Here is a 12279-nt window from a genome sequence, read left to right on the forward strand (position 1 = left end):
GGACTCTTTATGTAGATATTTGATGTGGTCTTTTTCATTAGTACTTGGAAACCATGAGTTAATTGTAGTAGGTGATGGGATAGGTGCCAGTACTCAGTACCGTCGAGCTAGTACCCCCAGGAAAAAAAAGCCCTGCTTACTGCAGTCCTTTAAAAAACCCAAAACTTCATCCCTCTCTGAGATGCAGAAGCCTGGAACAGAAAGAATTGCCAGTTTCTACAGGTTGGCCTTAAATCTGTCCTAGAAAAAGTAAAAACAAAACAAAATATACTCCGAATGAATTAATGAAATAAAAGTCTGTTTGGCTTCTGTTTAATGTATTAGTTGTGATTTCTGATTAATATTAAGAAATAGAAAGGAGTGAAAACCTTGGCATTTCTAATGCTTTATGTATGGGCCCTGTTGACAATGACCTCACCTTTATTAGATCAAAGTCAGTTCCATAGGATAGATGCTAGGTTTCTCCTCCACCTTTCCTCCAAAATTTGGATCTGATCAGTGCATGTTGGGAGAAGTTATGGCACCTCAGATGGATAGACAGATTGACCTAGCCTGACCACAGTGAGAACTGTAATCCATGCCCATTGATCAGAAGGCTGTCACTGCACTTGGACTGACCTTGGGTCCATAAGTGAAGATATGAGAGAAAAGTGGAAAGCAGTGATGGTCAGCTGTGGCCCAAATATGAATCTAATTACTCAGCATGGAAGGTTGAAAGCAGCATCTGATTAGTCGGTTGGCCAAAGCAAAAAGTAATATGGATGGGCCGTCAGAAGATTTAATTTTCTGTTGTTCCCTGTGTCATTTCTGAGAATGTTTGTTTCAATCATTTTCTTTGGTCATTTTTTTTTTGTCTCAGTAGCAAAATCATTGAATACACACTCTTTGGAAAAAGGGTGCCCTATTTCTGAAACAACGGGGCACTCCTTGCCTGATAGCTCCAGCCTTCCCTCGCATGGCTCCCCCCTCTTCTGACGTATTTCCTGTTTTCGCGAGGGTAGAACCATGCGAGGGAAGGCTGGAGCCTGCTGCTGCTTGCAATGCCGGTGCCGCCCGCTTGAGGAAAATTACAATATTTTAAGGTAGGGCGAGGGCAGGAAGGAAACGAGGGCTATTGGGCAGCTGAGGGCAGATGTGAGATTATTGACGACCTGGGGAGCGGGGATCAGGGGGGGGGCTGGAAGAAGGCAGGAAATGGCTGGCAGAAGGGAGATGGTTGACGTGGGCTGCTGGGGGGGAGGCTGGAAGGAGATGGTTAACATGAGTGGATGGAGGGGAGACGAGGGTTGCTGGACATGGGAGGATGGCGGGGAGGGCAGGGGAGAGGAGGGTTGCTGGACATGGGTGGATGGAGGGGAGGGGAGAGGAGGGTTGCTGGACATGGGTGGATGGAGGGGAGGGGAGAGGAGGGTTGCTGGACATGGGTGGATGGAGGGGAGGGGTTAGGAGGGTTGCTGGACATGTGTTGATGGAGGGGAGGTGAGGGGAGAGGAGGGTTGCTGGACATGGTTGATGGAGGGGAGGGCAGGGGGAGAGTTGCTGGACATGGGAGGATGGAGGGGAGGGCAGGGGAGAAGAGAGTTGCTGGACATGGGTGGATGGCAGGGAGGGCAGGGGAGAGGAGGGTTGCTGGACATGGGTGGATGGAGGGGAGGGTTGAGGATGGTTGCTGGACATCGGTTGATGGAGGGGAGGGGAGAGGAGGGTTGCTGGACATGGTGGATGGAGGGGAGGGCAGGGGGAGAGTTGCTGGACATGGGAGGATGGAGGGGAGGGCATGAGAGAGGAGAGTTGCTGGACATGGGTGGATGGAGGGGAGGGCAGGGGAGAGGAGAGTTGCTGGACATGGGTGGATGGAGGGGAGAGGAGGGTTGCTGGACATGGGTGGGTGGGTGGATGGAGGGGAGGGGAGAGGAGGGCTGCTGGATATGGGTGGATGGAGGGGAGGGGAGAGGAGGGGAGGGTTGCTGGACATGGGTGGAGAGGAGGGAAGAGTGAGGAAGGAGATGAGATGAGGGAAAAGCAAGAGAGAAAAACTGCACATGGAGGAAGAAAATAGGCAGAAGCTGGATCCACTGGACAGTCAAGTCTCTGGAGGACCCAGCTTTTACTTACGGATGTAGGGCAAGAAATGAAGAAGAAAGGCAGAAAGTAAAGAAATAAATGGAAAGGAAGCTCTGGAAACGGAGTTAAGAAGACAGATAGCAGCAGAATCGGATACTGGGCCAGCACGATCAGAAAAACAAAGTCACCAGACAACAAAGGTAGAAAAGATCATTTTATTTTCATTATAGTGTTTGGAATATGTCCACTTTGAGAATCAGGTGCTCAACATTAAAAGTTTATATTTATTTACTTATTTATGGCATTTTATCCCACATTAAACATGAATTAGGGTGTTTTGTGGCTCTACACGTATCATGATATTATGATCCCTTGTTTCATATTGTTGACAGTCTGCATTTTCTGTATGGGTGGTATATTGGTGTATTAGGTACAGTAAGGTTCTGAGTGTGTTTTTGCACAAAGTTGTGCATAGTGTTTTGCAGTTGAGCGATTGTGGTTAGTATATGCTTTGAGCAACCACTTTATTCTTTGACATATGATACATATCTAATATCTAAATTTAATAAAAGGTATTAATTGTGACTTATTTTTATTTATTTATTTTTTCTGTGTGTTATCAGACAATTATGGATTTAAGCTCCACCCCAACCCCGCCCCCTTTAGCCTCCCCAAACAGTTGGGCCACCGACCGCCTATGCGTAATTGAAACAGTACTACAAATTTCAGGTCACCAACCAGATGATTGAAATGTAACCAGCGGCTAACAAACCGGAGTATCAATTTCCTTACATCTAATATTCTGAGATGTTGTGTGATACACGCATTTTGATCTTAGGAGTAGTTTCACCAATGTACCACAATTGGCATGGACAACATATACCATAGATCATAGACCTTTACAACCTTATTAGCCATGAGCTGTCATTTCAAGTAAGTAACCTTATAAGTATGGAAGCTATTTGTAAATCCCCAAGTCTACAAAGCAGATCATACATCACGTTGGGCTAAACAATTTTTTTTTGAATTTTCGATGAATGCAATTTAAAAATAAATCTACACACAAATGCTCTTCCCGGGGTGTGGGGGTTTCCAGACGCAAACCCACTCGGGGTTGATGTCCGTTACAGGTTTACAATGGTTTTGTTATAAGTATGTTTAAAGAGGATAATAATTAATCTGATAGGATTTACTTTTGTTCGTGGGATGGGTTGGTTTGATGATTTGCTTTTTTGTTTTAGTTTCTCTTTCTGATGAAGATGTGTGAAACTCGGCCAGAGTCAAAGGGAAGATGCGTTGAGATCCTGAGAAAGAGTGAATGAATGTATGAGTATGTTTTTGAGCACCAACACGGGCGAGATATCCTCAAGGGAAGTGATTATATTATTTTTCTGTGCATATTGTTTTGTACAACTCCGATTGTTTGGTTTGTACCTCCATATATTTAGTATAAGATTGTGTTAGCAGGGTTTTGGCTGGGTAATGTTTCTTTCTGATAAATATAAAAATGTGTTAATCTAAGTTTATTACATTATCCAATATATGGTGAAGGCCTTACATCTGGTCTGGATGAATGTACATACATTAGGGAGGTGGAACATTGAATGTGCAGTGATGGTTCCAACTGTGATATGACCACATATTCTCCCTGAGGATATAATGGTTGCACCAGGCTCGGACTGAGCACATTTTGATACACTAAAACATTTTTTTGTGTGTAGATTTATTTTTAAATTGCATTAATCGAAAATTCAAAAAAAATTTGTTTAGCCCAAGGTGATGTATGATCTTCATTTCAAGTAAGTAGCCAGATTATGCACATTTTCTAGCCCCTGAAGTGCATTGCTCTCTCAGCAGAATTTAAGCAGCTTCTGTGTGTTGAGCTCCAGTGACACAAGTCTCTCACTTAACCGACAGATATCCTCATTTGGAAACACACACACAGGTACTCTGCAGCTATGTTTGTTTAATTCTACCTTAATTCTTAAATGACTCCAGAATGTGTGCAGAGGGAGGTGTCAGAAGTGGCTCCTTCCTTAATGTTGGGAAGAGACACCGGAAGATAAAGTAAAATTGTCAAATAGAAGTTTGGGTGTAAGATTAGGAACAGGTCTCTGAAAAGTGCCTGTCAGCTCATCCCTAGCTCCACCCATGTCAGTGTTTAAATGTGGGCTGCGAGCAGTGGCGAGGATCAGTCTCTAGAGACACAATGAAGACCATGGGTTCAATCGTCTTCCTGTCGGTGCTTCTCGCCTTCTGCACCCAGCTGGGCTCTGCATCGTTTCCTAGTACAGGTGAGTATAGCAGATACTTTTCAGAAACAGATTTGTGTTAGACCTGGCTGGTGAAGGCATCACATTTTACTCATGAAAGAACGAATTGCTTTCATGAACTATGGGCAATGTGGACCTTCATTTTCAAAAGCAGATTGTTTTTGCAGCAAACCAGAATTTCCAAGATTTTTGGCAAGTTCTTACTTTTGACGTTCAGCTCTGAAAGTCTCCTTCAGAGGCTTCAGAACGTAGCTTGTAGATGGATCAAATTTCTTTTTGAAAGCTGGTGTTTAACATTTGTTTAGGCAATCAGTGGAAATAAAACAAAATAAAACATGAAAAAGAAAATAAGATGATACCTTTTTTATTGGACATAACTTAGTACATTTCTTGATTAGCTTTGGAAGGTTGCCCTTCTTCGTCAGATCGGAAATAAGCAAATCTTGGTAGATGACAGTATATGTAAGTGAGACATCAAAGCATTTCAGTGACAATCTAACAGGGTGGGGTGGAGGTGGATGGGTGAGACAGAGGGGATATGCTTGGAGACAGGAGAGTGTCAAACAAAGCAGTGCAATTTACAATTTTATGGCTTATAATGGGCTAGAAAGCCCAGATCTCTGTTAAGCCCTGTCTGATGGGTTTCAAAATATTTAATCATTCTGACTTCAAAAGTATTATGTTCCTGTATTGTTTTAAAGTTTCCTTTCAGTATTCTCACCATAAAATCATTGGTACAGTGTTCTGGTTTTGTAAAGTGTTGTCCCACCCGCGTGGCATCCTGGCTGGCAGTGGCATTTTTCATGTGATGTCTGTGTAGGTTAAATCTTGTTTTTAGCACCAGACAGGACTTAACAGAGATCTGGGCTTTCTAGCCCATTATAAGCAAAAATATAAGAAAAGCTACGAGAATGGTATGGGATTTGCGTTCCAAGACGTATGAGGAGAGACTTGCTGACCAGAACATGTATACCCTGGAGGAAAGGAGGAACAGGGGTGATATGATACAGACGTTCAAATATTTGAAAGGTATTAATCAGCAAACAAATCTTTTCCGGAGATGGGAAGGCGGTAGAACGAGAGGACATGAAATGAGGTTGAAGGGGGGCAGACTCAAAAAAGATGTCAAGAAGTATTTTTTCACAGAGAGAGTGGTGGATGCTTGGAATGCCCTCCCGCAGGAGGTGGTGGAGATGAAAACGGTAACGGAATTCAAACATGCGTGGGATAAACATAAAGGAATCCTGTTCCGAGGGTATGGATCCTCAGAAGCTTAGCCGAAATTGGGTGGCGGAGCCGGTGGGGGGAAGAGGGGTTGGTGGTTGGGAGGCGAGGAATAGTGCTGGGCAGACTTATACGGTCTGTGCCAGAGCCGGTGGTGGGAGGCAGGGCTGGTGGTTGGGAGGAGGGGATAGTGCTAAGCAGACTTATACAGTCTGTGCCCTGAAAAAGACAGGTACAAATCAAGGTAAGGTATACACATGAGTTCATCTTGTTGGGCAGACTGGATGGACCGTGCAGGTCTTTTTCTGCTGTCATCTACTATGTTACTATGTAAATTGTAAATTGCACTGCTTTGTTTGACATTCTCCTGTCTCCATGCATATCCCCCCTGTCTCACCCATCCACTTCCACCCCACCCTCTTAGATTGTCACTGAAATGCTTTAATGTCTCACTTACATATACTGTCATCTACCAAAATTTGCTTATTTCCGATCTGACGAAGAAGGGCAACCTTCGAAAGCTAATCAAGAAATGTACTAAGTTATGTCCAATATAAAAGGTATCATCTTATTTTCTTTTTCATGTTTTATTTTGTTTTATTTTTATTGATTACCTTTAAAAGTGGGCTAACACGGCTACCACACCTCTCTACTCAACATTTGTTAAAAAATGATTTCTTGTGAGTGTTACTAATTGGTAAATTGAGCTGTTTTCTTTCCCTGCTCCAGCAAATGAAAAGAAATAAAATCTGCAATTATCGCAGGGCTTCCTATATCTGTCTTGTTGATGTCACAGCTAATAAGGTTATCATGATATCGAGAATGACTATACATGAGATCAACTTGCATACACTGGAGACAGTAAGTGCAAATTGATCTCAAGCAGATTCATTGCTAATATCCTGAAAAAAAGAATGTTGGATTACTGCTACTACTACTTATCATTTCTATAGCGCTACTAGACGTACGCAGCGCTTTACACTTGAACATGAAGAGACAGTCCCTGCTCGACAGAGCTTACAATCTAATTAGGACAGACAAACAGGACAAACAAGGGATAAGGACAAAGGGTAGCAAGATTCCGGAATCCCAAAGAGTAGTAAGATTCTGGAATCCCAAAGAGTAGCAAGCTTCTGTGCAGAATCCCAATGAGTAGCAAGATTCCGGAACCCAAATAATAGCAAGATTCCTGAATCCCAAAGACTACTACTTATCATTTCTATAGCACTACTAGACGTACGCAGCGCTGTACACTTGAACATGAAGAGACAGTCCCTGCTCAACAGAGCTTACAATCTAATTAGGACAGACAAACAGGACAAACAAGGGATAAGGACAAAGGGTAGCAAGATTCCGGAATCCCAAAGAGTAGTAAGATTCTGGAATCCCAAAGAGTAGCAAGCTTTTGTGCAGAGTCCCAAAGAGTAGAAAGATTCCGGAACCCAAATAATAGCAAGATTCCTGAATCCCAAAGACTACTACTTATCATTTCTATAGCACTACTAGACGTACGCAGCGCTGTACACTTGAATATGAAGAGACAGTCCCTGCTCGACAGAGCTTACAATCTAATTAGGACAGACAAACAGGACAAACAAGGGATAAGGACAAAGGGTAGCAAGATTCCAGAATCCCAAAGAGTAGCAAGCTTTTGTGCAGAGTCCCAAAGAGTAGCAAGATTCCGGAACCCAAATAATAGCAAGATTCCGGAATCCCAAAGACTACTACTACTACTTATCATTTCTATAGCGCTACTAGACGTACGCAGCGCTGTACACTTGAACATGAAGAGACATTCCCTGCTGGACAGAGCTTACAATTTAATTACGACAGACAAACAGGACAAAGAAGAGATAAGGGAATATTAAAGTGAGGATGATAAAATAAGGAGTTAAAAGCAGCATCAAAATGGTGGGCTTTTAGCTTAGATTTGAAGACGGCCAGAGATGGAGCTTGACGTACCAGCTTAGGAAGTCTATTCCAGGCATATGGTGCAGCGAGATAAAAGGAACGGGGTCTGGAGTGTTGGATTCGTCCTTGTTTAGCCTCCACTTTTGTCTGCTGAGGAGTAACCAGGGCAGATTTGGGAAGTCCTGTATGTTATAGATCCTTATGCCAAAATACACCTAATAAAGAGTGTGCACGCAGGACAAAAATAAACTACAAAAACAATGTCTCTTGATTAAAAAGATGCAAATGTATTCATACAATAGGATGTGATCACATAACCCCCATGTGGCCACGTTTCGCATCAGGGGTTGATCAGTCTCTGAAATAGATCATACAAAGGAATTAAATAACTATAATCTGTATCACAAAACAAATAAATCAGTCATGTATTTGTTTTTTGTATTACATTTGTACCCCGCGCTTTCCCACTCATGGCAGGCTCAATACGGCTTACATATTATATACAGGTACTTACTTGTACCTGGGGCAATGGAGGGTTAAGTGACTTGCCCAGAGTCACAAGGAGCTGCCTGTGCCTGCAGTGGGAATTGAATCCAGTTCCCCAGGACTAAAGTCCACTACACTAACTACTAGGCCACTCCTCCACTAGCAACATTCTGTGTAGAAGCCTGCCCTTGCAGCCGCGCAGGCTTCTGTTTCTGTCAGTCTGACGTCCTGCACGTACGTGTAGGACGTCAGACTCACAGAGCCTGCGCGGCTGCAAGGGCAGGCTTCTACATGGAATGTTGCTAGTGGAACAGCAACATTAACATTCCATGTAGCATCTCAAATAGTAGCAACAGAATCTCAATAGTAGCAACATTCCATGTAGAATCTTCAATAGTAGCCAACATTCCATGTAAAATAGTAACAACAGAATCTCAATAGTAGCAACATTCCATCTAGAATCTCCCATAGTAGCAACATTGTTTGTTTGTTACATTTGTACCCCACGCTTTCCCACTCATGGCAGGCTCAATGCGGCTTACATATTATATACAGGTACTTACTTGTACCTGGGGCAATGGAGGGTTAAGTGACTTGCCCAGAGTCACAAAGAGCTGCCTGTGCCTGCAGTGGGAATCAATCCCAGTTCCCCAGGACCAAAGTCCACCACCCTAACCAGTAGGCCACTCCTCCATATGTATATGTAGTTGTAACATTTTGTAAGCCACATTGAGCTTGCAAATAGGTGGGAAAATGTGGGATACAAGTGCAGCAAATAAATAAATTAGCTAAAATATCAAATACAAAGAACATCTCTTAATACAAATAAACCATTTAAATGCATAATGTTTCTACACAGATCATGATTTCTATTTCTTAACACTACAATAAGCTAAGAAAATCACATTCCATATTTGTCACTTTATAAAATGTCCGCTGGTGCACCTTACAAATACCAACACCATAGCGTTTATAACCATTATAAAATTATAAAACTTCAAATACCATATCTAAGCACACCCTATGAATTAAAAAAAATAGTATCCATAAAAAGATGTTTATACTTCTTGCAATTCTAGATGTGTCAATATTTAGAAACCATATGTCAAGAATGGGTGGGCCTGTGGACACCCAAGCCAACCTGTAGCTAAGCCACTGTTTTTGACAGGTTACTTAGTGAAAGACACATCCCTGCACATAAACCATTTGGAAGCTTAAATTGGCAGTTAAGACCTGGCTTTTTCAACAAACTTATCCCCTGTAGTTCTGGTGCTGAGACTTCAAGGTTTGATACTCCAAGTTCTGCCTGTTTTATTTTTGGTTTGAAAGATAGCTCTGTGTCAGAGTCTTTCCTACCAATCATTGTAGTTATTTTCATAATTTGTTTTAGTCTGCTTTTCAGTTTAACGCGGTGTGGTAAATCATTAAGAAATAAATAAATCACAGTTTTATGGTTGTTTGCATTTCTGCCAAAAATTCATATATTTTTAAGAGGTAGAAAAATTCAGTACCCAATAACCAAACTCCCCTACGTAAAAAGACCAGACTAACTAAGGGGGATCTTTTACTAACGCTTAGCTTGATTTATGATCAGCGGGGCCCATAGAAATAAAATGAGCCCTGCTGCAGATAACTTGAGCTAAGCTTTAGTAAAAGACCCCCCTAAGGTACTATCAGGCTTATTTTCGAAAGAGAAGGACGCCCATCTTCTGACACAAATCGGAAGATGGGCGTCCTTCTCACAGGGTCGCCCAAATCGGTATAATCGAAAGTCGATTTTGGGCGTCCCCAACTGCTTTCCGTTGCGGGGACGACCAAAGTTCCCAGGGATGTGTCAGAGGCGTAGCGAAGGCGGGACTTGGGCATGTCTAACACATGGGTGTCCTCGACTCATAATGGAAAAAAAAGGGCTTCCCTGATGAGCATTTGGATGACTTTACCTAGTCCTGCCTGTTTTTCTTACGACCAAGGCACAAAATGGTGACCGAACTAACCAGATGACCACCGGAGATAATCGGGATGACCTCCCCTTACTCCCCCAGTGGTCACTAACCCCCTCCCACCCTAAAAAAATATCTTTAAAAATATTTTGTGCCAGCCTCAGATGTCATGCTCAGGTCCATCGCTTCAGTATGCAGGTCCCTGGAGCAGTTTTAGTGGGTGCAGTTCACTTCAGGCAGGCGGACCCAGGCCCATCCCCCCTACCTTACACTTGTGGTGGTAAATATGAGCCCTCCAGAACCCACAACAAACCCACTGTACCCACATCTAGGTACCCAACCCCCCTTCACCCGTAATGGCAATTGTAGTAGTGTACTGTTGGGGGTAGTGGGTTTTTTTTTTGGGGGGGGGGGTTGGAGGGCTCAGAACACAAGGTGAGGGAGCTATGTACCTGGGAGCAATTTATGAAGTCCACTGCAGTGCCCCTTAGGGTGCCCTGGTTTGTGTCCTGGCATGTCAGGGGGACCAGTGCACTACGAATGCTGGATCCTCCCACGACCAAAGGGCTTGCATTTGGTCGTTTCTGAGATGGGTGTCCTTAGTTTCTATTATCGCCGAAAATCAGACACGATCAAGTCTAGGGACGACCATCTCTAGGGATGACCTAAATGTCAAGATTTGGGCATCCCCGACCATATTATCGAAACGAAAGATGGACGCCCATCTTGTTTCGAAAATACGGGTTTCCCCGCTCCTCCACTGGGACGTTTTGCGAGTACATCCTCAGTAAAACTTGGGCGTCCCTATCGATTATGCCCCTCCACATGACCTTTATAATCAATTTTTTTCTATTTTTGCTATTATTTAAATAGGAAGAGAGATCTTCAGTAATTAATTGTTCATTATAGCTCAACTACCGCTGCTAAAACTCCCAAAGCAGCTACATTTGTAGCTCATGGTCTCATAACAACAGCAAATTAAATTATATCATCGATCTCTGATCCAAACAGTGCAACGTATGAACTGAGGGCTCCTTTTACAAAGTTGAACTACCACAACGAAGCACATAGGAACAAAATGGGCTTTGTCACGTATGCCGCACCAAACTTGCTAGCACGACTTTATAAAAGGAGGCTTTAGTGTCCATCAACTGATGTTTGGTCAGAAAGGTTCCATAATATTTGCCCATATAAAACTACTCATCGGTGCTTACAGTTCAAAACAAATGCTAGGGCTTATCTGCTGAGTGGAATCAAGCGGTTCCAGGATAGAACCAGTCCAATGAGGTGCTCCGTTTCGGAATCTGTTTCAGGGACTTTGCAATGCTTTCTAGTTTCAGAGGCAAGTTCATGTTTTCAATGGGATTTTTCTCCTTTACAGACCATCCTGGGGGTTGCCCTTATGACAACGTACGATGCATTCAATCATACCCTCCTATGTGTTCTGGGGACGTCGAATGCGCACCAAATGCAAAGTGTTGTTATTCCAAGTGTAAAATGCAATGCGTCGCAGCAATTTTTGGTAAGAGTATAATGCTGTAGATCCAGCCATAGCAAAGACTGAAACAAACAAGGGATGATTTCAAGCTGCTCGCTCTGGTTGAAAGCTCCTGGGTACTTTTTACCTGTGGTTATCACAGTTCTCCAAGGGAAAGTTACACATTTACTTTCACTTTCAAAAGCAGTCCCAGGTACAAGGAACCTGCAGAAATTTCCCTCTGCTTCTTGTGTGGGTAGAATTTTCCTGGGGATGGAGAAGCACACATGAAGATTTGGAAACACACCCCATCCTCTGGTGCACAAATTTCCCAACGCAGAATGTGTGCAACTAAATTGGGTAACGAGCCAATTAGCACTAATGTTTGGGTGCTAGCAATCAATTATTAGTGTTAATTGGCCGTATTTTGGATCTACACATGCACCTTGCTGGGCAATATTCTCTAAAGATCTGCCAATAAGTCTTATATTGCACAACTCAAAGGGGGCATGGCTATGGGAAGGGCATGGGAGGGTCAGGGGCGTTCTCTAAAGAAGCACAAAGTATTACTGAATACCAGGGATTCGAGCCTAATTTACATGCCAGGATTCACTTGGTGTAAAGCCTTGTGCCCAAAGCTTAGCGTACAAGTCAGCTCTAAACACTATTCTATAAACGACGTGAATAGAGTAGCGCCACATGCGGATTTTTTGCGCAATTCTTTCAGTTCCATTTACTGATCTAGTCCCATGTTTGTGCTTTCACAGTCCCTCCAGGTGTATTGAGGAGGGGGCAGCTTGCAGGCAGCTGATTTAGGTATCTAAAATGTTCAGTTCTGTGTACTAAGGGTGCACAGACCTTTTTCATTTTGGCACATTATTTCCCAGATGCTATAAAGGTCACC

General features: G+C 43.1%; 1 protein-coding gene across 3 annotated transcripts in view; it reads left to right on the forward strand.

The window, feature by feature from the left end:
• Nucleotides 1-4069: 4069 nt before the first annotated feature.
• LOC115476932 (WAP four-disulfide core domain protein 12-like) overlaps nucleotides 4070-12279 on the forward strand; it is a 46172-nt gene continuing 37962 nt past the window's right edge. The window contains exons 1-2 of one of the 3 annotated variants that reach the window (XR_003943242.1): nucleotides 4103-4358; nucleotides 11280-11420. Coding sequence is in view for 2 of the 3 variants with exons in the window: in XM_030213520.1 (XP_030069380.1) it covers nucleotides 4274-4358; nucleotides 11280-11420 (226 nt within the window). In the remaining variant the exon portion in view is untranslated. Of the gene's footprint in view, nucleotides 4359-11279; nucleotides 11421-12279 lie in introns of all 3 variants that reach the window. The other 2 variants (XM_030213520.1, XM_030213522.1) reach the window with 2 other exon arrangements.

The sequence above is a fragment of the Microcaecilia unicolor genome, chromosome 8, assembly GCF_901765095.1.
Source record: "Microcaecilia unicolor chromosome 8, aMicUni1.1, whole genome shotgun sequence".
NCBI classification, from domain to species: Eukaryota; Metazoa; Chordata; class Amphibia; order Gymnophiona; family Siphonopidae; genus Microcaecilia; species Microcaecilia unicolor.